The sequence below is a fragment of the Anarrhichthys ocellatus genome, unplaced genomic scaffold (genome assembly GCF_004355925.1).
Source record: "Anarrhichthys ocellatus isolate YVR2014 unplaced genomic scaffold, GSC_Weel_1.0 scaffold21, whole genome shotgun sequence".
NCBI lineage: Eukaryota > Metazoa > Chordata > Actinopteri > Perciformes > Anarhichadidae > Anarrhichthys > Anarrhichthys ocellatus.
The window spans coordinates 4,057,444-4,082,246 of NW_022280051.1; the positions used below are offsets into that span (position 1 = coordinate 4,057,444).

Genomic DNA, 24,803 nt, shown 5'->3' on the forward strand with positions numbered 1-24,803 from the left:
GGACTGTATATGATTAGGTTTTTAGTAACACTTTCAATCAAAAACAGAGCAGATTAATGATGACAGAATATTCTTCTGAAACACTTAAAGACGATGAAAATGGACTTAGTAGAAATACATCGCCGTTACATTTTTTAAAAGTCATACTTGGACTCAATGCATCTGCATATTTGAAGTAAAATGAAGATGGGAGTGGGGTAATTGCTTCCCAAATGGGTAGAGGCTAAAGTGGTTTTCGTTTTTTTCATGCAAGCGAGATAAATGAGATTCTGATTTCAGTGTCTATGCTGAGGAGTCTGCTCTGCACAGCTGTGCACATGGAAGCTGAAATATTGGCCATTGCCTCAGGTGTAGTTTTGTGTTTACAGCATGCATTTGTCAAGCTAAAGTCATGGTTTGATAGCCATGTGACTCCTCGTGCTGCAGCCTTAACCCCCCCGCCTCCCCTCTTTACCAAGGATTTGCTGCTTGTTGTTGAGCGCTCCTCCTGTCGAGTGCAACGACTGGCCAGGTATGAGATATATACGCCACAGCAGCAGGCCACAGCAGCAGGCCCCATTAGGCAGCGGATCTACAGTAGATGAAGAGAGTCGGTGGTTTGGCTCCGTTCTGTGGTAGAACATAAACACGAGGATTAATCCTTAAGCCCTTCAACAAAGGTTCACTACCATCAGTCCTTATCAGGCTGCATGCAGAGCATGTACTGCAGCCAAGAGAGGAGATAACAGGCGGCGTGGCTCAGTGGTTCCCAATAAATGTTAAAGGCGAGCGTGGTTGCAATCAACTGATCTCTGCAATGGATGAATGGATCATGCGCGAATAAGCATCTTCACACAGAAACTCATACAGCATATCATTTAGAGATGCAGCACGCAAAACAGGGCCACTGCAGTTGACTGCTGTGAATTATGGAGCCACATGTTGTGGAAAACAATTACTTTTTAAAAATGTAATCAGGGTTAGTTTATTGATCAGTGTCAGTAAGAAAGAACAGTGGTCCTGATGAGATACACTTTATGGCCATTATACGGTGTGGGGTCCTCCATCACCACAAACCTTTGTGTCACCGACTTGTTGAATGTGAGCAACATCTTGCAGCAAGATCTTATGGAAAACCTGAAACCAGAAGAGTGGACCCAGTAAAATCAGCACATCAATGTCCATGATTTTGCAGCAAGATGTTTAGCAAACACATGTGCACTCGATGCTCGTGAGTCCACATCCGTTGTAGTGTCCACATACTTTGTGAGCCATGTAGTGTGCTGGTCATAAATCCTTCTCCTGAGCAGATATGTGCCTTATATGAATCATTTTAAAATATTAGTGACATCCACTCAAATGCCGTAATGCCATCAGCAGTTTAATCCAGTATTGGAAATCAAATTTACGGAAAAAAAAAAATAATAATTGAATGATGATTTTACTTTTCATTGCAGATTAATTTCATGTCAAAAAAATGTTGAATAAAGTGCGCTATTGTTTTTTTTTTTTTTATATATATATATATATATATATATATCTATAGTGGTGGACGGCACTGTGCTGTCGTGCCATTAATTTTGATGGACATTCATTAAGTGCAGGTTATGAGATATTATGAGGATGGATGTAGATTAATTCCCTCCCAACCCCTCCCAACATCCCTCTCTCTCGCCCTCTCTCTCTCTCCGTCTCTCTCTGTGATGCTGCAGCTCCTGTAAGTCTCTCCAGTCTCCAGTAAACAGCAGTCATGGCGACAGTGGTCCAACCGCTCTCTCTGGATCGAGGTAAGGCGCTCGGAGCTTTGCAATTTGTGCGTTTTTAAAAAAGAACGTTTTGTAAAACTTCTGCTAGGAAGTCGCGGTAGATTCAGGTGTTTTGTGCCCGACTCGGATTTCCTACAGATTGTTTTTACGGGTCGTTATTTGAAGGCAATATGAGCTCGCGCTATTCCAAATAATAAAAAAATTAAAAAACGGTCCAGCCTCTCCGTTCCGTGCGGTCATTGTGCAGAATGGAGCGCTCGTTTCCTCCGTGGAATAACTGTCTACGCTCTTCATGGGCGCATGCATTCATTCACCATCATTTATTTGACAAATGGACACCCTGACACCGCTCACAGTGGGTTTCGTTTATTCCCATGTATATTATGTAACCTGCTCGGTAATATTATCCCGTTACAGGACCGTTTTTTTTTTTTTTTTTTTTTGCTCTCCATCTGTAAACATACTGAAGCGCTTTGGCACGAAAATCTACTTTGTGTTGTATGGGAGACAACTTTTGTATTTTAATTGTGCAGGTGCAAGCCATTCAGGCAGGTTGGTGCCTTCATAGGGAACACGAGCAGTTGTTGTATTTTTTTTTTGCACTTGTTGGAAATGTATACAGTATGCAAGAAAATTGCAATTAAAGCCTACCGATATGGTGAAATGGTGTTGCTCCGCCTGTTTTTGCTGATGCACCACAGGTAGTGTTTACTAAGAGCTGTAATTATAGACTATACGTGACTTAAACATATATTTGTGCACCCCCCCTTTACCTCATGCATGTGGTAGTAATGCCTGCAGGATGATAATTAACATTCGCTTCATTCGCTTCTTAAAGAAAAGAGCTACATTTTAGGACATTGTGCTCAAGCAGACTTAAAGCCCCCTTTTTTTAATATCATAGAGATACCACTGAGCTTGTATACAGATTTTAGTACAACTTGTAGGCTCACTTTAAATCCCTTCACTTTTTTGTTAAAAGTGTATATTTTTAGATCACAAGAGAAAAATTCCCAGTCCGACCAAATGCATATACTTTGGTGAAATGTAATATTGCGCAAGCCTTGCATAGGAAACGGATGCTGTCAAATATAGAAATAAAAGAGAGCTACTTCCTGTGTGCCAAGTAAAACTAGCATCAGCTCCCCAGTCACTTCCAAGTCACAGGAGGTGACTATAAATACTCTTTATCTGGCGGGAGCGTAAAAGATTATGCAGGAATTAATCTGACTGGTGTTACTTGTTATGTGGAATCCAAGTCATTAGCCACAATTTATCATTTTCTGCTATTAGAATTAGATTCTTTTTGTCCCCTCTCCATGTGCTCAATTGCAATCTGTTCTTCACTAAAGTTTAATGCTTGTGAGCAGTCAGGCTTTACTGATGCACACTCTGCTGGGTGCAGAAGTGCTTTACCATGCAGAGGTAATGAAATGAGTCAAAGATCGCATCATCAGGCAAACAGATAAACAATACAACCCACGCCTCTCCATCACACCACTCGTCCTATGGAGTTATAGAGAGGGGCTTAGCTGAGGCTTGTAAACACAGAGTTTAAGATGAATGTCTTCCTTCTTGGTAAAATGTCAGCAGCCAGCCTTATCTGATCTTACTCATTTGCTGGGGCAGTGATTCAGACGTGACCTCAGCCTGAATGCAGAGGGGGGGGGGGGGCTGATCCATATTCTCATTCTGTGGCATGAATTCAAGCTGTCAGCGGCTGGCAGCTGTAATGGCAGGAGCAGTAATAATGATAGTTTTGCAGAGACAGAAGTAACACTACAAGGCTCTCTTTTTTCAGCTGCTGCCGCTTTTTGAGAAAACACTATTATTGCTAATGAAAAGGCACCGTCGTGTCATGTGGGGAGGATGCTTTAGCTGCTGAGTCCAACACAGGCGGGGAGGGAAACGGACAGAGATGTTCATTTCCAGGGCTCAGCAGGATGAGAAGGTCTTACATCACTGGCCTTCCTGTTATTGTCGGAGGAAATGACTGTGATAAGCACCAGCACCCAAGAACAATTGATTTGATCTCCCTGAATATCTTATACATCCACTTTGCATTCTCCGTGGAGCAGGAGCTTAACTACAAATGGGCAAGTGCGATCAGAGCCTGTCTGATGTGAAATAGTCAGAGCAGAGGTCATTGTGGGTGTAACTCATTTGCTGTTCGGTCAAAGAATTGTGTCTGAAACTTATAGAGGATGAGCGACGCTACTTTTGTGTGGAATGATTTCCAGAAGAGACGAGCATGCAATAGCTTGCAAGTTGTTGCAACCGTGAACAAAATCTAAACTAGAAGTCTTAAACTATAGCTGCACAGAGCTGTGTTTTGAGCTAAATGCTATCGCCAGCATGCAACATGCTATGTATGAACATCTTTACATATTGATGTTAAGCAGATATACTGTTTGCAATATTCCATATCTCATATATCTTATTTTAGAAGCTGAGGCTGATGGGAATTGCTGCTTTTTGCTTTTTTCGAACTGATGATGCTAGGTATAAAAATAGTTATTATACGTTATTTTTAGTGGAACAGGAATGTGCGTAGCAAATTTCAGGGTAATCATTCCGATATCCAATGTTAGTAGGCTTCATCTTCGGGGACCATTCAAAGTTTCAATGCATTCAATGGTGGAGTTAAGATGTTTCAGTCTGAACTTAAAGATACAGTAATCGACTCAATGGTGAGTCACATAAATTACATATATTAGCAGCTGATGGATAGTTAGACTCATAACCTGGATATCTACTTCCATAATCTAATAGCTACAGTGCTGTAGTGGGCGTGTGTAGGCAGTGTTTGATTAAAAGAAGTGTCAAACACTTACTGTTAGTATTATCAGCCTTATCAGCAGTGCTTCTGCTTCAGTTAGTGGCTGCCTCAATTTCCCAGGATGACCTTTGATTCCCCCAAAATGCAACAGCAAACCTGTTGCATTCATGTCATTCAAGATTTTCCATTTGAGCAAAGGTGAGTTTGCAACATCTTATAGCTGCATCATATGCTGGTCCATAGAGGTTATTTTCTCTGTTGAGAACAGCGGTGTCCCCTGTGAGGCTGTTGTGCAGCACTTCAAAATGGCAACTCGAGAAAGAAGCCCTCGCTCCTTCAAGTACGACTCCTTTTTGGTTTTCTTCCCTGTGTGTCAACGTTTTTGTCCAGTTCATAGCCTCCTGTCTTATCAGACTGAAGGGAATATATGCGGCACTCTCCTGCCTTCGTCCTTGTTTTCCCTCTGAGGGATCATGGCGAGTTCATTGTTCTGAGGCCAGAGGGCTGCTCACAAGCAGACATCACTCATAGCTGTTCATATCTCAACCCACCTCTTTTTAATACGGAGGTAACGGTTCTCAGAGTAATTGTCTAGGAGGGACACTCAAGGACTTCAAGGCCTTTTCAGGACTTTTCATTCTAGCATGAATGGCATCCCAGATCATCATCTCTCAGGGTTTAAAGGGATAGGAGTGGAGTCAGAGGAAGGTCCTTTAAGCAGAATATGAAAAGAGGACCTTGAAGTTTCAGGGGATTCGATCACGACCGCATGTTTTACTGAGCTCAGCCTTTAATCCGCCGTTTATTCACATCGCTGCAGTTTTGTCAGAATTATGCTTCTAAGTAAGGAGAATGAATTGCACTCAGTTCGTCCGTCTGTTATAAATTGACTAACTGGAGCGCTGCCCAGTGCGAACACATCCACACACTGTGGCTTTGTTCAACTCGTTCGGTTTACATCCCTGTGTGTCAGGTTTTGATGAGTCTCTGTTCAGTTTACAGCCGCCCGTCTTAAAAGACTGAGGGGAATATCTGCAGCCCTGTGCTGCCCCAGTCCTTACTTTCCCTCTGAGAGATCATACCCTGATTTGAGACCAGACCTCATTCCCATCACATGCTCTCAGTCACACCAACGATTCGAAGGATTAAAGGGCTTGCTGACAAGCTGACGTCACTCATCGCCGTTGATATCTCAACCCACCTTGATTTAATACAGAGGTTCATAGATTAATGGTCTTGGAGGGACACAGTCCAGTAATTAGTGAGGATGAAGAAGACAATAAGTGCGATGTTCTCTGTCTTTGCTCTCACCACAGGCTCCCACAGGAGCCATTAGCCCTCCCGGAGTGATTTATTTGTCGTGTTTCGAAGGGATCGTCGCAGCACGGCAAATTACAGCTAATTCTCTTGCCGTGGGACTTGTTTGGTCAAAACCCTGTCGTCCCATTTTACATATTCAGAGCGATTATTCCAGTTATTGTTGTTGGAATTAGCAGCAGAGTCGCCAAGGACACCCAGGTCAAAGTGGCGGTGGCAGATGGCAAGGCCTCTTCAGGACATTTTACTCCAGCATGCATGGCATCCCAGAAAGCATCTCTCAGGGTTTAAAGGGAGGAGCGGAGTCAGAGGAAGGGCATTTAAGCAGAATATGAAAAGAGGATCTGCAGGTTAAACGAGCTCAGCCTCTGATCTGGGCGTGTTTATTCACATCGCCGCAGTTTTGTCAGAATTACACTTCTAAGCACTGAGAATGAATGGCACTCAGTTCTGCCGTCTGTTATAAATTGACTGACTGGAGCGCTGCCCATGTGTGAACACATCCACACGACAACAACGATGTGGGGACCTGTCGAGCGCCGAAGACTCCATTACGTGTCACAGTGGCTTTGTTCAGCTCTGTGCCTTTTCTCTAATCAGCAAATGATGAGGATGACCTTTTTTTTAGTGAGGCGGATGTTTGAAGCTCAGGGAAATGAGTTTCCAGAGTACGCTGCCACACCGACAATGTCAGATACACTTATCTTATTCCACCTTTCTGTTCTGCATTGAATTATATTATTCTTTAAAAAGCAAGTTACTTTATCTCTTTGTGACTAGATTATGTAATATATTGTACGTCATCATGATCGCTGAAGCCAGTAATATCGAGTGATGACTGTTTTGGTCAGTATGTGACTTGTTATGTAAGAAATCACAACTGATTCAGTACTTTACATAGTTAGTACAAGAATAAATAGACTTTTTAATTATTATTTTGTTCTGTACCAGCTTGCCTTCATTCTGTTTCATTATGCCTCCACGCCGGCGACAACTGTGTTGTGTTTGTGCATTATGTTTTTTGTTCGTCCATCCATCCGTCTCCTTCTCGTGAACGCAATATCTCAGGACCATGTTGAGGGAATTTATTCACATTTGGCCCGAACGTCCACTTTGACTCAAGGATGAACTAAGTATGAATTAATCAAGGGTCACTGTGACCTCACAAAACTCAAGAGTCCATGCGCTAATGAGGCCGATTGATGATGATGACATTTTCTGATTTGACTGGTTGGCGGACACGTACAACCCCAAGGTGGTAATTGTAGCTTTGTCTATTTCTATCTCAGTCAGTTAGAAAACCTTTCGACGACGACGAGAGAGAGAGAGAGAGAGAGAGAGAAAGAGAGAGAGAGAGAGAGAGAGATAAACTTATTGCGTTCAGTTTATTAATCTTCCAATAGAAATCCAAGTTATTGGGTTCCATTACCATCGAATGTTTCCTCTCTCCCATCGGTGTTGTAATGCCGCCTTTAAATCAAAGTCATATTTTCAACATGGGAAGTCAAGTTCAAAATATGTTTGGTGTCGTATGAACACCGTTGCGTGAACGTTATCTTCCCCGCTCAACTTGCAAACACAGTAAACACAATCCCACTTGAAGACGCCATAGAATGCCAGGTCGGTTAAACGTTCATTCAGGCTCTTGCAGTTTGATGTAAAAAAAAAAAAAGGAATATTGCATGAACATTTTTTTTGAAAAGTATTTTGATTCAGTTTGAACTGGAGGAATGAGAACATAAAAGTGGCCGTAAACATGAGTTGGGCACAGGTACGACAAAAACACAGGTTTTATTTTGACTTAAATGCTACATTTAACATTAGTGGGCAATATAGTGATGCTATCTTTAGCACACGATGGAAGCTTTGCTCCCAGAAGGTATTAGTGAAGTCTTGACAGTCATGTAATTAAAAAACTTGCATTAAACTTAGCTAATTTAATCACTAAGTATCACTGATGAGAATGCCCTCACCTTAAAGATAGCAGAGGGAAATTAACGGCTGGCAGGATCTCTGTGATCACTCTGCTTAATACGTCAGCGGTACATCACACTGTTACTGTACCGTGCACAGGTGTCAAAACTCCTCAAAGAAAAGGTACTCTGTAATTACAACTTGTGATTTTGTGTTTTTTTCTCACAAGTAATAAGAAAGAAATTTATTCTTGTGTCACAGATTCTTTAAAAAAAGAAATCCTCATTTAGACACAGCAGCATCAGTTGCCTCTTCTCTTCTTTTGAAGAAGAATCTGTCAAACCTCACAGTGAGAATGACCTAATTGCATACAGTCTTGTTTGCTTCAGCTAAATTTGACAGACGTGGAGCATATAGTTTTTTCCCTGAGGCAGTTGTGAAAACTTGTACAGATGTTGGACACATCTGGACACACTGAATCCCCCTAGAGGCCCCAGAGTGTCTCTGGGTTGAGATTAAAGTCAGAGTAATAAAGCACTTGAGGGCTGAACTGAATTTCTCTCCATTGTGTTTTTAGTGAAAATGGTTTGGTGAGGATCATTGTGAAGTCCAGCGGTGGCAGAAGTGTTCAAATATTTTACTCACGTAGCAGCTCAAGAAGACGGCCTTAAAAATGCAGAAGTGAGGCAAACAGGTTATAAGAGTTTTTATTTTATTTTATTTTTGAATTTTCAGAGTTTTAGTTTTCAGAGTGCGTTTGCTGTAGTTCTAGTTAAGATGTAGTTTCAGCTTTTCATTAAGGTTTAGATTTAGTCAAAGGTGCATAGTCAATATTTTTGTATTAATGACGGATTGAATTGCAATGCATGACGAACCCACAGAGAGTTATCATCTGACAGATAAGGAGCATTCAAACTGTTTAGCTTATTGTTTTGGTGTTATGACCCACAACAAGAATAGCTCTTGAAAGCTGCTGTACACTACCTGCTCAGCAGCAAACAGCAGGCAGACAAAGTTAGCGACTAGCTGGTGAATAAAGGGGAGCATTTAGCAGCTAAAGAGTCAGAAATTTCCCTCTGGAGTCGCTGGACCCAAAATAAGTGAATATTGAATTACCATTGGTCAGGTGGCCGGAGACACAACTCCAACTGAATGTTGATGTTGTTCTGTGTCTGCTGGATGTGTAAATAGACCATCAAGTTGGCTATATGAAGCTATAGCAGGATGTCACCGCTGCAAAGTGGCCGGAATCCGTGCTGGCGGAAGTTAAGATGCATTAAAAACAACATGTTCTATATGGCCCAATGTCAAATGTATGAGAAGTCACATTGATGTTCAGTGCAATTGATTGTGCTCGATAGCCGACCCTCGTTACCCGGCAGGGTTTAGTGCCTTGCGTGCAGGGGTGCTGCGGTTGAAGTCCCTAACAAGCCGATAAGCTACAACAATAACCGGATGCACAAACAGGTTAAAGCCATCATCTATTACCAGCTGCAGTTTATGCACAAAAAAGGCGAATGAGTCCCCAGTTCACCCGTCCGGAAGAGTTAGCAGCCACGATATTGATTGCTCTGTTGTGGACACATGCATCAGTTAGGTTGTCAGCTGTGTGTCTGCCTGCCTGGCATACTCTCCAGCATTTAACGTGACGCTGTGATGACAACATTTTGTAGGTCAGCCCCGGAAGTTAGTACAAGTACCTTCAACACAGTGCTTGTTCCACCACCGCTGTAGTCAATAACGATTGAAATACAGTTTATTATGTATCTGTGACATATTGTAAAAGTGATAAATCAGCGGTGTTCATGCATGTTGTTGTTGTTGTTGCATAGCAGCGTTGGCTAGTCACGGGTGGGATTTTATTCCCTGTCTCACCCTCCAGCTGAAGTTATTCATAGCATGTGCATAAAACAGGCACACCATGTGGGTGTTGAGCACATACTTAGTGTTATCTTCAACTCTGCTTCATTTGTTCCGTCAGCCAGCTAGGTATAACACGAGATGAGTGTGGTCTTCCACCATGGTTATACCAGTGTTATCGGAGTGCAGAGGGTCATGCAGGAGCTTGTTTTTCTCCACCCTCTCACTCCCACAGACTATTAGGTAATGCAGTAATGTAGTATGTTATTTCGCTGCTCATCTGATTCGGGAATCCTTTCCCCTGTTAATGTGACGTACCTGTGATCCCCCTATGGTCATCTCAGCCGCTCCGTCATGGAACACAATCACTGATCAGTCACACAGCTCTTCCGATGTCCCACTTCTGCATCGAGCGTGCAGAGCGGTGGGTATTGAAGTGCACTCATGGGACATTTGGCTCAGAACTGCACAAAATCATGTGCTGCAAATCATCCATCAGGCATGTGGCCAGTTTATCAGACCTGGTTTCAGGCAACACCAAGATCGTGCTTTGATTTGTTTACACGTTTACACGACAGTATCTCCTGTGTGAATTGGAAAACAGTGCGACAGGGAAGCAGAATATCTTTGCTGATAGATTAGATATCACTGGAAGCAGTAAATGTGCCAGCAGACCTCTGATTACCTCTGAGCTGCTGCGTGTTCACTGGAGGGCTTTATGATTATTACCACTCATTTTGTGTGGTCACCTGTAATCACTTACTTTGGGATAAAACTGCAGAGGGACATGACATATATTGACCGGAGCAGGCTGTCAGTATTACAATAGTTAAACATTTAATTGAATATCTCCTCTGTCTGAAGCTGATGCAATTTACAATTACCCAAATTCAAGTTAGAAAGATTATATCAGGAAATGAGTAGGCATCACTTTTGATCAGCGAGATGAAACCACCGAAAAATATCTGCAATATCAATCTTTGAAGTCAAGTTCCAAACGCCGAGTGAATGTCCTTGATGTGGATAAAGAAAACGGTGCTAATGAGCATGTGAAAGCAAGTAACGGCTCAGAGGAGGGAAAAAATCCTTCCTGGATGACCCCTGACCTCCGTTTAATGAGAGAGAAATGCTCATAAACCTCCGAGCAGGTGCCCTTGCTGCTGGGAAGTGTACCAGCTCATTACAAGCTCTTCGGAATCTGTGTTTTTTTGATATTCAGGCATATAGGGGGAAAAAACTGACCCGGAAACCTTTATAGAAAATATCAATATGGCATACTTAGCACACTATCAGCTCTTTAAAACGATGATGAATTAGAATACGAATACTGGACCTGTGTTTGCCAGGAGGCCAACACAAGTTGCTCCGTAACAAAAGTACTTTATTAAATACTCATCTGCTTGTGAGCGGCTGTGGCTCAGGGGGTAGAGCGGGTCGTCCTTTAACATCAAGGTTGGTGGTTTGGCCCTGTCTCCTTCTGTCCTTGATTTCATATAGGCCATATCACCCAGACCTATAATAAGACAGTGTTTTCTGAATTAAATCAAGGACCCATTGTTTAAAAAAATACTAAACTTCAAGTGGCAAATCTGTTATCATCATGTTGTGCAAGAACAGAGAGCTTGTCGTAGCAACAGCGACTAAGGGGGTGGGGCTTAGCAAAAGGTTGACTTGGGAATAACGAGCAGGATCAGAGCACTGGAACCGGTGACAGTTATAGCTAACATTGTGTTTAATTTCATACACATACCTGTGACGTTCTCTACATGAGTATAGAGTCGTTTGATTAACAGCGGACTATCATCACGATGACTCGCCTCGTTGCCAGCTCACATCTGCCAATACAACTCCCGTTGGACGAGTTCTCATGAGCCGTAAGCGGTCTCGATGGGAACTGACCTTGCAATTTCAAGCAGATCAATATAATCCAGCGCTTTATTACCGAGCGCCTGAAGTGGAAACAGGCAATGGGTTTTCTCTGCTCAGTGTCTCCACTGCACATTTCCTTTTTATGGCCTTATAGAGTATTCACACAGTCAGATCCGGAGACTACTTCCTGTCTTGTCTCCCACAGGTCTGCCAAACAGTAAAAGCTCCTCTGTCTGACGACTGCTTTATTGAGTTACTGCCATATTCCCACAATTCAATATTGTCAGTGTGAGGCCTCTACCTACAATTTATCACTGTGTACTGTGTGAGAAGACACACTCATACAGCCTTGTAGTGAGACGACAGTGTTGAGAAACTGATTAGTCGGTTTGTATTTACTTACTGCTTGTTATGATGACGCCTGATTTTAGAATTCATTATTTTACTGTTGACATAAGGCCCGTCGGATCAACTATGCTTGTCATTACGGCTGCTAGCAACAATTATTTCCATGGAAGCTGCAAATTCTTTTATGCATTTCTATTGTCAAAATTGTAGTTTTTCTGGTACTTGATTGCTGTAGAGGAACACGAGTCATGTCTAGTTGTTGAAAAACCATTTTTCCTGCATACATATGATGCACAAGCATGTGTAGCTCACTCACTTGCTTGGTGGAGTGACATGAATATTAACCGGCAGCAGAATAAAGTGTGGGATATCTGTTTGCTGGGGGGAAATAATGTTCAATAAAATGAATAAATAAGTTGTTTGGATCTAAATTAAATAGATTTAAAAGCATTCCGGAAACTAACTTTGCGAGTGCTGCTCTAATCAATATGTTTGCATTGACGACAGCTCAAAATTACTTTGTGACTATCTGGTGAACATAGAGGAGCATTTAGCAGCTTAAGAGATATTTCCCTCAGGAGTTGTTGTGGAGCAAGACAGAGCTGAAGGGAGAGTAAATATTGGACTTGCATTAGTCAAGTGGACGGAAACACAACTCCAAATGACTACGTGGACAAAAACTTTATTCACACAAGAGCTAAAACATTTCTTTGTGTAGTGTTAACATTATCAGTGTTTTTACTGTTTTATACTTTTGTAATATTTTGAGCATTTGGACTGTTTTGTCTGACAAAACAAGCAATTTGAAGAACACCCCATGAGTCTTGGAACCGGTGACTGGAACCTATTTGCTGACATTTTACAGACTAAAAGATTAAAAGATTAATCAAATAATCAACAGACGTCAACAATAAAACTAGTTGCAGCCTTATCACGGGGTGCATGCAACAACAAGCGCAATTTATTTTGATGTGAATTTGGAACGGAGCGGGTATAAGTCAACAGCTCCACTGACAAACTGCGCCAATCATCCCTCTTTGTGTGGTCGCAGGTCTCTGGACACACAAGCTGAATAAAGCATGTTATTGAACCAACAGTCCAAGTCCAGTGATTGAGTACCACATATCTTCCCTCTCCTTCCGTTATGTATCTCTATTCAGTCTGCCAGTTTCAGAGGGCGAGAAATGAATCAGCCAAACTGGCAGACTCATTGAGCTCAAGCTACTAAGGGACAGAGAGCTCAGCAGACCCCAGAGTCACAGCCTCTAACTTGAGGCTTAGGTTTAGTGTAAATGCCTTGTAATGCATCGCTCTTTCCAAGAAGTGTTACCTTTGAACAGATGAGTTATTCCCTCTCTTCCCTATTCTCATGCATGAAGCTAAGCCAACGCAAACGATCCACGGATGGGATTGCTATTCTATCTTTCTTGCCCCAGCTGGCCTTGGCGGAATCTATTTCCATTATCCCACCCATTGATTCGCTCCTGCGTCTTTCACGTTGGCTGTGCCGTTAATGTAATTGAAGGGGGTGGGTTTTTTTCCTCCTCTATGTCCCCTTGGCACGAGGGCCCTGACACAGAATTACACTCACACCCGTTCTCCGTCCCTCTCTCTCTGCTAGATGTTGCCAGGGCTATCGAGCTGCTGGAGAAGCTGCAGGAGTCGGGTGACGTGCCCGGACACAAGCTCCAGTCTCTCAAGAAAGTCCTTCAGAGTGAGTTCTGCACAGCCATCCGAGAGGTGAGTCACTGTCAAGGGAGGGAACCGCTGGTCCGTGAACACCAACATGACTCATGCCTTCTCACTCTTTTTCTTATTTATTTATTCTTTCCTTTTTCTTTTTTTTGATGACCTTTCTCATGCTTGCACTCCTTGTTGCAGTGCTCTTCCAATCAATCAGTGTGCTCGGTATACTGGGATGATTTGTCCTTGGTGTTGCTGTTGATGAAGTTCTTTAATCTGTTTGGTCATGGTTGCTGTGGAGTCAAGACCTTGTTACCATCACTTTCACTGAAGAAATACTGGACAACAGCAAGTTGTTGTCTAGTAGCCATATAGCTTTGCTTGAACATATTGTTGTAGTTACTTTACTTTGTTCCGAAGGCCCTTTGCTCTGAAAATACAAATTCTCTGTGCAGCAAACAGAAGCAAATGGCTAATTATTATCAACAGACCTTGCCTGTCGCAATCATTATTTCCCTACCATGTCAAAGGCATAACCTGCCCTACTCTGGTTGGCTTACCCTGATGTTCTTATCCTAAACATAACTGATCTCAATCCTCATGCCTGAACCCAACCAACCCAACCAATAAAGGCACCGTGTAATAAGAGGCAGAGTAGCGGGTCATGCCTTAGCTAGTAGGAAACAAATTGGGAAGATCTGATGATGTCATTCCGCATTAAAATAGCCATTTGCTTTTGTTTGTTATACAGAGAGTGCGTCATTTAGAGAAATGGGTGTTTGTTTTAGGGATAACGAGCCGGCAGACAAATGTCGTTTCCTATGGGACATCTTTCGGACTAATAGGGTTTCGAAATAATGGGCAGAATAAGGCTGGTAAGTGATGTGTGCATGTGTGTTCTGCTCAGTCTCTGGCTGAACTCACCAGAAACTAAATTTCCCTGGAGCCTTTCTCTTTTTTTCTTGTCATCTCTGTATATTTTCAATATAAAGTACTTTCATAAAGTACCAGGAGATACAAACACAACACAAAATGTTCACTCATTTTTAACTCCAACTTCAGTTTGAGCTGCCCAAGGCAGAAATGTGTTTTGGGCCCTTTCATGTCTTTCCATCGACTTTCAAGCCTGTATCTAAAATGTCCCGTTAGACTGGGCTCGTTAGAGTAATGCCATATTTTCCAACTTCAACGTTCTTTGAAAATGGGTGCTTGGAAACAAACACACTAGAGAGACTCAGATCTCTCTTTAAAAGTAAAATTACATGTTTCGCAGTCGAGGAATGTGAAGCGTTGACTTCTGCAGATTACTTTATGCTAAGAAGGAAGTTATCTGCAGGCTTTTTGCGATGTTGGTATTGTTTATGGCCATATTTACAGTACGTCAGTGACAGCATCTTAAACTCAGCCAACACAGGACTTTATCTGTTCGATGTATTTAGTTGCCTTCTCTCTTATTACCAGAATCCTGCACAGGATGAAAGTTTCACATTGGTTGCAGTCAATTTAGGTTATAGTGCTGTATAATTAGATGCACGGCAAGTGAATTAAGTGGCACATTTAGTGTAGTAGAATTTAGCAGAAAAGTTGCAGCAAAATTTGTGATTAGCAGGTGCAACTGGCTGCTATGAAAAAGATTTTAATATAGGTTTTCCATGACTTGGCTCTGCTGTAAGTGAAAGATATATCACTCATTTATTGTAGTATACAGTGGTGCCAAAATGTGTTCCCAGATCACTGGTGATGTTTTAAAACTCAGCAACTCAGAGAAATTGTGGCGATAAAACAACAAAATCTGAGAGTGTGCCTTTAAGTTACATGAATCAAAAAGGACCGCAGCATAATGAAAATGTGGGATTATTGCTCCGCTTTATTACTGCTGGAGCTGAACAGCAACAGGGAAGTTTTGACTGCATTACAAATTCGCAGGGAACAGTCGAATGATCACGAGGCCATAAAGCATTACGAGCATTACATTAACTTGAAGGTTTGATAAGCTCGTTACATTGAATTTTAATCAAGCAAATCACTGTTAGAGATTGGTTTTAATCACATTTTACAGGGAGGGAATTAAGTGTGACTCATAAACAGGAGTTTTCCTCCTTTTGCTTTGAACACTTTCATTCACATGCACACGAAAGGCCACCCACTGATCCATCATCTTAACACCGTTCATCAGGAAGCCGGGGTGCAAAGCAGCGGCTGATGGCAGCAGCTCTCGTATGTTTAGCGTCCTGTCTGTTGTGATGTACTGCAGCATCGCCCAGAGCCATGTATCAGTTAAGCAAACATGACTTTGAGGAGCAGAGAGACAGATGACAAATGCCACGATGGCATCTCTTTTGGAAGTTAATTGTCAACAATGTGAACACGTAATTTGTCCTGGAATGAAAGCAGACAATTAGCAGACAATCAGAACGTTTTTGTGTTGAGAATTAAAGTGGCATTTGGATTTAGATTGCACTACGTCAGAGCATAAAATAACCGTAATATGTTTTCGGAGTATTGATTTAAGGAATTCTAGGCCAGCTGCTGAGATCTCTGGTTTACAAAACTCACTTTTTAAGCCATAAGATTTTGTGTTTGGCACTTAAAAACATGAAAGAGGATCCATTTATGTACTTCAACACTGCTGCAAAGTAATGCACATATCATTTCTATAGTCTTCTCTGCATATTTCTCATAGAAACTCATTAGAAGCTTTGTTTACAGGTAGCACCTCGTTATGAAAAGGTCACCCAACACTGTAATGACACCGATTAGTAGAAATGGCTTCTGACAAGAGCATTACGTAAAAACCTCGACATCATGCAAAGTGACAGAAAGGAAGAAAAGCACTAGTCTTCTCGTCTCGCTGGGTCCAGATCTGCACCGGCCCTCTCGGGGAAACCTGGCACATCCAGACACCAACTGCACGCCTGAAAACCAGCTGAGTGATCTCTCCGTGCCAGTCTCTGTTCACAATGACTCTCAAAAACCCTCTGAAAAGGGCCTTAGCAGCAGCAGCTCATGCCCTTTTCCAAGAGGCAAAGATGCAGACCACTTCACCCACAAAGAGCTGGCTAAACACAGTCACCAGGGAAACCACCAGAGCTGCTCTGGGATAAGTGGGCTGCAGAGAGGCTGACTGTAGTCGATTACAGGTTTGTGAGAGCCGATGATACAACAGCTTCTTGCTGTGGTGCTGAGCCAGCTGGAGGACAGGTTGTAAGTGCTGGCCATTGCACAATGTAGGCTATTATTGTTACTACGCAGAGTTCTTGTCGTGAAATATCACAGGTCTCAACAGCTGGTTATTCCGATGAACTGTTAGTACCGAAACCATTAGAGGAGACATTCACATCCGCAGGGTTGTAGTGATGTAGATCGGTCTCGAGACCAAAGAGGACTCAAGATATCACGAAATTGCCTTGTGTTCAATCTTGATTTATTTCTCAATCATTTCTCTGGTTTTATGCAAAGCTTCTGCTTCATAACTTGACTCACAAAACGTGGAATACCAATCTCAAGTCACTGAAAGATGACTTTCATATCATAATAACAGGAATATGAATGAAGTAGCCACCTGCAAGAGGAACAATTCACTCATCCAGCCCTCTAAAAAAATACCATATGCTTTGTAGTAAACAGATTTAATAAAATAAACCCTCTGGTATAGTCCTTTAATGTGAACAGTTTCCTCCACCTCCTCCAGCCGTTGTTTTTCTAATTCATTTGAACTCCACTCACTTCTCCTTCCTGTATGTCATCCATCAGTGTTAACTACCCGCAAGTTAAAAGAGCGTTAAAACATAGGTTAAACTGAGTCCAACCCTCCTGTTGTTCATTTTGATCACACAGACCTCTGTGACATTTCATTATTACAGATGACCTTTCTCTCAATCTGTGATATGATTCCTTCCTCCACACACACACACACACACACACACACACACACATGCGATGTAGCTCATTTCACAATCTGGAGGGCCGACGCACAGCCTGACAAGACGGATATACTAATCTTATCCATATAGTGAAAACCCCATCTGTATCTCCACCTCCAAACCTTATCCTGCACTCTATACGTCTACGACAATAGAATATACCGAACATGAATCAGCCTTGTTAAGGATGACAGGCTAGCTGTCAATATGAGGAATGGATAGCAGGGAGAAGAGTCTGTTCAGCAGTGTTGGGCTAAATGACAAAGAGACAGAGTTTGATGAGCTGGCTGTCTTTCCCCGCCACGTTCATCAATGACGAAGGGGGGGGGGAGAGTCTCACTGCATCAGCCTGAATGAGTTGTCAGGGTCAATCAGCCTTGCAAATGGGAAAGGAAGGACACAAGACGAAATGACTGGAAGAGCTAACCAGCTGGAAATGATGGAGAGTGGGAATTCTCAGTTTATTGGGTTAAAGAGTCCCACTTGGCGAACACAGGAAGTGCAAAAAAAGCTGGGCCAGAGCGATGGCATCTTTCATCAGCTTTAACATTGCAGTTGATTTTCCACCTCGGCAGCGATTTTCAATCAACATAATTTACTCTCTTTTTTTTTTTTTAATAAAACAAACGAGGGCGGAGGATTTGCGTTGATTTCAATCCCGGTGCCTCGGCCTCCCACGGCACATTAAGTTAAAGGATGAAAGGGGCATTAACTCAGTCCCTCTGTGTCAGAGTTAGCACCAGGAAGACGGGAAGTGTATTGTTAAGTCCTGTGCTGGTTTTCATCCTTTTCCAACCAGGCTTACCCGTCCCCCCTCCCTCTCTCCTCCCTCCCTCCTCCCTCCCTCCTCACCGTCTCGCTGACTCAGTAGAGGAAGCAGGAAGCCATGGTTACAAGCAGCGTTGTCATGTCAGTTGGCCCCGCAGGCATCTTCCTCTGCTCTCTGGCTTTGTGGCGTCCTCCTTGTAGCAGCCAGTGCCGCTATCCTATCAAGGAACAATGCGTGGTAAAAAGGAAACATGTAGGAGAGGGTGGACTGGTGGTGTGAGTGTGGAAGGGATGGGGCAGTGAGGACGTCTGCCAAGAGATAAAAAGCAGAAGGGTAATTGAAAAGATGCCTGCAGGACAACTGGCCTCTTTAGAGCAAAGTGCAGCCACAACAAGAGCAGACGGACATTCAAAAGCACACAGCTATTTGGTCTGTTACGTGTCTGTTATTCAGGGCACAGCATTCAGGTTAAATGCGCTGAGAGATATCAAATGTGCGTCTCGTTTCGCCCCCTTTAGAGCACTCACTGTAATACATTTCTCAGTGAATTATCATTTCTTATGCGCAAAAAATTGTATGTGTGAAAAACAGAATTTAAAAACTGCATTTCTAAAATAGATGGATAGATCATATTACCATGTGTATGTGAAAGGGGTCGCTACCTAGCGTTTTAGCATCTATCAGCTCAGAGTTTTGGTTTTCTGGCCCGCCAATGGATTGCTTTGGTATAGTTCAGTGTAACTGCTCTCAGTGTAGTGCAGTATCAATATGTGAGAAGGTAGGACTTAGAAGAGAGTCACACCTCATGTCTTATGTATCGTATTGTGTATTCCATCTAATGAATGGGGAAAGAAGGCAAAACTAGCGAGCTTCCCTTGCACTCACAATGCTCACTAATTAAGCTTTCAACTGCAACATTTATAAAATCCATCCCTAATGCACCCTGTGAGAGAAATGAGAACGCTCTTCTTTAACTCCCCATTGTAGCACTGCCTCCTTTAACACCAAATATTGCATGGGTATTGCAGCTGACACACTCATTGCTCAACATTTACGTAACAGAGATCAATGTTTCAAGGCCCAAAAGTCATTACTTTAACATATAGATGAAGACGAGGTGCTCGGAATGGGAGACTTTTTGCAGGTAGAATAAATAGGTGTAGTTAACTAAGAATAACGGAGGGAATAAGGAAGCCAGTCTGCAGGCACACTGAGGCCAGAAAAGCCTTTCATGGCATTTATAAGGCTGTGCTCAGCCTCAAAATGTGCAAAGGTGGAAGAAGTCCTCGGGTAAAGGTACCATTTGGGAGCTGAGTGTGTGTGTTTGTAAACTGCAGGCTCCTTTTCCCCCCGAATGCATCAGCGCTATAAATGTGTTGTAAGTCTGAAATGTAGAGCTGCACTCTCAGTTGGTCTTTGAGATTCATGAGCAAACAAGACAACAGAGGCTCAGGGATATTTTTTTCTTCCACCCATCTCTGAGATCTTTACATACAAATATCGGAGGGTTTGTATCTTATAAGTATACATCCTTTTGATGGTTCAGAGAAGCGAGGCCTTTTGTAGGGTTGCACGTCAAAGCCATCGGGTGCGTTCGCCGCCACGCTTTGATGAGAGAAATCATGTCGTGAGTGGAAAGAGATGATTAGAATTCATTTCTGAGCCACAACATATATTGTAAGTCAGAGAGAAGAGTTGATTTTGCATTTTGTCATTACTCTGATAAGAATCTGATTGCTTGTTCGCTCAATGAACTGAAACTGCAATCAATGTAAAATGTAAAATAATTAGATGTGTTTGAGAAAAACTCGTCTGCTGAAATCATGTCATCTTTGCAGTAATTTGTGTGTTTCATCGAGTCAGTTGCACCGACTCAGCAAAAAACATTTCCTCTGAAACTTTTTGTAATCAGCCCATACATCTCACTCTCATCTCCATTAGCATTGGAGAGATCTGACTGGTTTTAAGCTGCAGTATTGACTGGTCTGGTGGAGATGTACATGAGTGTTACAGTATATTAACCAGACATCCTCATTCGCAGCTGTCTCTATCTTCTTGCTTTTATCCTTTGAACAACTTTGGTTGTTAGGTGTCTTTAAAAGACACATCTTAACTGGAAAGGTCAGCTGTGTGCATTGATTCTGTCTGCCTCAGCAAATAAAAGCTTGTTTTTCACCCAACTTGACATGCAGTATCAGACAGAAAACCTTGTTTTTCTACAGTAACCCGTGTCTTGGCACCGGCTCAGGCCCAGCAGTAATTTATGATCTGTTCTGGAGGCTGTTTGTGCTGTGCATTAAGGTCTCAGGATGATATTGTGCCTCAATTTCCTGAGCTACATGTAAGAGTTACAAGTTTCTCTTATTTATTCTAATTGATGGTAAATTGTAAATGGACTTGTACAGCGCTTTTCTAACACTACACGTCATTCACCCATTCATACACCGATGACAGGGGCTACCATGCAAGGTGCCCATCAGAAATAACTAGCATTCAAACCCCATTCATACACCGCAGGCACAGAATACGGGAGCAAATTTGGGGTTAAGTGTGTTGCCCAAGGACGCATCGACGTTGACTAGCTGTGATTGAAGGACGACCCGCTCTACCGCTGAGCCACAGTCGCCTCTTCTTCATACAAAGGCAATGCACAAATAAAGAGCACCATTCAGCTCGAGTTTGTTAAGACTATGTTATCTTCAAGGCTGATACCCTCCCACCCTAAAACATCCTTAATACGGTAATTTAAATATCCTCTTATCTTCTCTGAGCGGCTTCACTAAATTCTCGTCCACATATTCGCTGCTGATGTCTTCACATTTCAAAGGGATTACAACGTGTTACTAAACTTGATTTGCACTCACCTATACGAATGCATTTGGACGCAAATATTAGGATTTGCGTATTGTTTGAATGTGTAAGATTGTGGGTGATGCAATTAGCGCTAGCACAAAGTAACTCTGGGCCTGCATGGTGGGTGTTTTTCCTCAGTCATTCTGTTAACGCAGTTCGTTTCTGTACAGCCAGCTGTGAAGGAACACCATTATTTGACTGTGGAAATGTGCTGTTTGGGCTCAGGCGCAGGGCAACCACGTGAAACATAATTATAACACCTGTCTCTCTTCATTTCATTCCAGGTGTACCAGTACATGCATGAAACCATTACAGTGAATGGCTGCCCAGAGTACCAGGCGAGGGCCACAGCTAAGGTAAGAGCTGCTCTGGAGATCTGCAGCTGATCTCTACATCAGTGATTATTGGGAATGAAAACAAAGTATGACGAATGAGTTGCAAACACATTAGCGGGTGATATCATTCTCATCTTGTCCTCTGGCCAAAGCAGAATGAAATGAGTAAAGTGTGTTCTACTTAGCTAATGGCCCTCGTTAAGAGTGTGCATGTAATCAAGCAGCAACGCATGACAGTGCTGTTTTTGCAGGAGTAAGGCTGAATATCACATGTGTTTTTGTTGCTGTTGTACCGCAGTTTCATTACTGATCTTTACGAAACAAAAAAAAAAAAACGAGAAAGTAACTGAATAAAGTTTAAGCTGCAGTTTGTTTTTACACAGTTTGTTCTTGCTCAGCTGCAGGATGAAACTTCAGTTTAGCATAAATGCATGAAACGGTTGTCAGACATGAGTTCCCCGGTATAGCTGCACGGATTGTAAAGCCCCTTGTGATATCGGGCTATGTAAATAAAATTGACTTGAATAGCTAACTGCAAAAGGATATGACGGTCCACTGGAAAAACAGCTCCCAATTTTCTTGAATTCCCTCAGAAGGCAATAACAAACCTTTTTTCCTATTTCTTCTCTGCAATCTCGCTAAATCCACAGCGACCCGCAGTCTCACATGTATAAACAAACAGATGAAGAGGCAGCTACTTTGGTTAGCCGGCAAGTTTCCCCACTGGTACCATAATCCCAATGCAGTTAGCTTACATCTTTTGTTTACTGAGGTTGTTTTGCTCTTCCTGAATATTTTAAATCTAGCATGACTTATAGTCAGAATGGACACAAGTAGAATAACAGCCAGGTAAACTGATGCTGGACTCTTTCAGATGTTACAAACAGATTTAACAGAATGGATATGACTCATGTGGTCCGAGCCCAGGAGATACAACTGTGACGACTCAGAAAATAAAACAAAAACACGAGTGAAAGGCAGGCAGGTAAGATAAAAGTCCAAGTTTCTCAGAATAATCAAACTGTGGGGGTCAGGCAGTGCAGTGCAGTGCAGTAGACTAGACTAGACTAGACTAGACTAGACTAGACTAGACTAGACTAGACTAGACCAGACCAGACCAGACCAGGCAGGCACACTAGACAACCCGACAGCGACGATGGACCGGTTTATATACTGCAAGACTAATCAGGGAAATGGGGAGCAGGTGAGTAAGTGGGCGGAGATGGTTTGACGAGGAGAATGGGGTTACTTCAGAGCACAGGGGCGTATCTGGATCTTTAACGACGGGGACAACGAATGATTAGGATCTGACTGAAGTCATGAGCAGACAATTTTTATTCCAGAGAAGAAAGGCTGACGGCATATTTCAAAAGGAAATCTTCTTCTTTTAATATGAATCCAGAATGACCAGCTCTCCATCCCTGTGTCAACAATCTTAAGCTACTAAATGTGTTTGAGCTGTATATCTTTCTTTAAATCCACATCGTGTTCACCCACGAATCATCGGATAAGCAGCCACTTGATTTCCATCTTTACTCCCATTACGCACACATTTGGATGAAAAATGTCTGCAAAACGATGATAAAAACATATATTTGTCTTGATATTATCATAACTGACAAGCTCATTTTATCTCATTTATTTTAACGACAGCTCATATCTGTTCGTTGATTTAAACTCACATAAGATGTCAATCTTTGAAAAAGCTCATTTTTCATATCCTTGCTTCTTCCGCTCGACTATTTCAGACAGACGTTTTTTTTTTTCTTTAGTTGCTGCCTGCTGTTTAAAAGACACCGCAGTCGTGTCACAGGTGAAGGACAAAGTCAGAGCGGAGACGTTTCCTGGTGCAGTGTGAATGGACTAAGCTAATTCTGGTGCACAAAAGAGACGAGTGACACGGTCGGACTTGCAAACGACACGCACCTAGAAAACAAAGCAGGCAGCGGAGGAGAATAGATGAAGGTAGCTCTCTGTCCTTCAGTTGTTCAGTGTCCAGCTGGTTTCACTCCTCTTCAGTACATCACAGGGCTGGGTGAGTGGGAGGGTGGAGGATACGAACAGAGAGGGATGATGAATGCAGAGAGATGGTATACGAGGCTTCAAAGGACGAGCGCTTTATTCTCTTTTGTCGCCGCCTCCAACCAATACTGAAGATAGATGGATACGTAGATAATTTATTGCACACACAATAGTGCAGAGACCGTTGAATTTCAATTGAACGCCTGGTTAACAGAACGGTTCAACATATTGATGAACACACTTAATGGCTTTCTTGCTGAGAGTTGTATTAGAAGATTGAAACCTTTCACTCATGTGTGTGTTAGATGGGATTATTTTAGATTAGCATAAAGGCTGGAAGCAGGCCTAACTAAAGCTAACTTATATTTTCTTTGTTTAGTCTTTTTAATCTTTTTTCCCCTCTTTTTTTAGATGAAAAGGTTGGGTTGTGTTTGTGCATTAAATATGGAGTTTGAGCCAGGAGGTGATTAGCATAGCGTAAACGTTCACTGGAACAAAACTGTCTGGTTAGGTTCAGGGGAAAGATTGTTTTAGGTTAAAATAAGAAACACAAACAGCGATCCCCTGGGTGAAAGTCCTGTGTTTGTTAGACCCATTCATCACCTGAGTTCTCCTTTGCTAATGGCCCTCATTAAGAGTGTGAATGTAAAGCTACCATGTCCCTCCTGTCACCTGACTTACTCCTTTGCTCCTGTCATAATAAGTACTGTTACTAAGGACCACTAGAGGTCGGCGTTGTGTTCTTGCATCAGATCAACAATGTGAATAGAGGATAACGTCCTTCTGAACCTATAGTAGGCGTAGCAGGCCTCTTCTAACCCATATCTACGAGGCTGGTAACGACAGTTCAAATCACTCGAAGTGGGCGAGTCGGTACATAAATGTACGATCAGCAAATTTGCTGTGGGATTAACAGATGAAATGTGTTACTTTGTGGTAGTTGGAGGTTTTATTTTACTTTTTGTCTGTTGGCTCTGGATCAATATTCTCAACAAGTGCATTTCCTACATTGTCAAACTGTTTATAATATAATTATAAATAAAATATAGAAAAGATTTGCTGTCAACAAAGTAAATCCTATTGATTTCTTCCAATCTGTTACTGCATTTGGAATATCTATTCGTCAAGTGGTCACCATTTGTGATGGAAACATTTATCTATTGAGTGAATAGAGTAATTTCACCCTACAAAAGGAGCTGCAATGTTTAATCTGGGGGAAAAGCTGTCACGGGAGTTCACGGTTAGGACCCAATAGCAAGACCACAGGAGACAGAAGTTGGTATAAACAGGTTTTATTTAGCCTGAATTAAGAAGACAGGAAGGTGTGGAGCCCGTGGTCCGACACCAGAGAGTAGGCAGATCGACGGTGTGAGTCCCGTGGCTCGA

General features: G+C 42.3%; 1 protein-coding gene across 3 annotated transcripts in view; it reads left to right on the forward strand.

The window, feature by feature from the left end:
* The first annotated feature begins 1,680 nt into the window (after nucleotides 1-1,680).
* The window catches only part of lin7a (lin-7 homolog A (C. elegans)), a 30,455-nt gene continuing 7,332 nt past the window's right edge, over nucleotides 1,681-24,803 (forward strand). Inside the window, exons 1-3 of one of the 3 annotated variants that reach the window (XM_031859013.1) lie at nucleotides 1,681-1,766; nucleotides 13,454-13,572; nucleotides 21,345-21,416. In XM_031859013.1, the coding sequence (XP_031714873.1) occupies nucleotides 1,730-1,766; nucleotides 13,454-13,572; nucleotides 21,345-21,416 (228 nt within the window). In that variant the 5' untranslated portion in view covers nucleotides 1,681-1,729. Of the gene's footprint in view, nucleotides 1,767-13,299; nucleotides 13,573-21,344; nucleotides 21,417-24,803 lie in introns of those variants that run through there. The other 2 variants (XM_031859012.1, XM_031859011.1) reach the window with 2 other exon arrangements.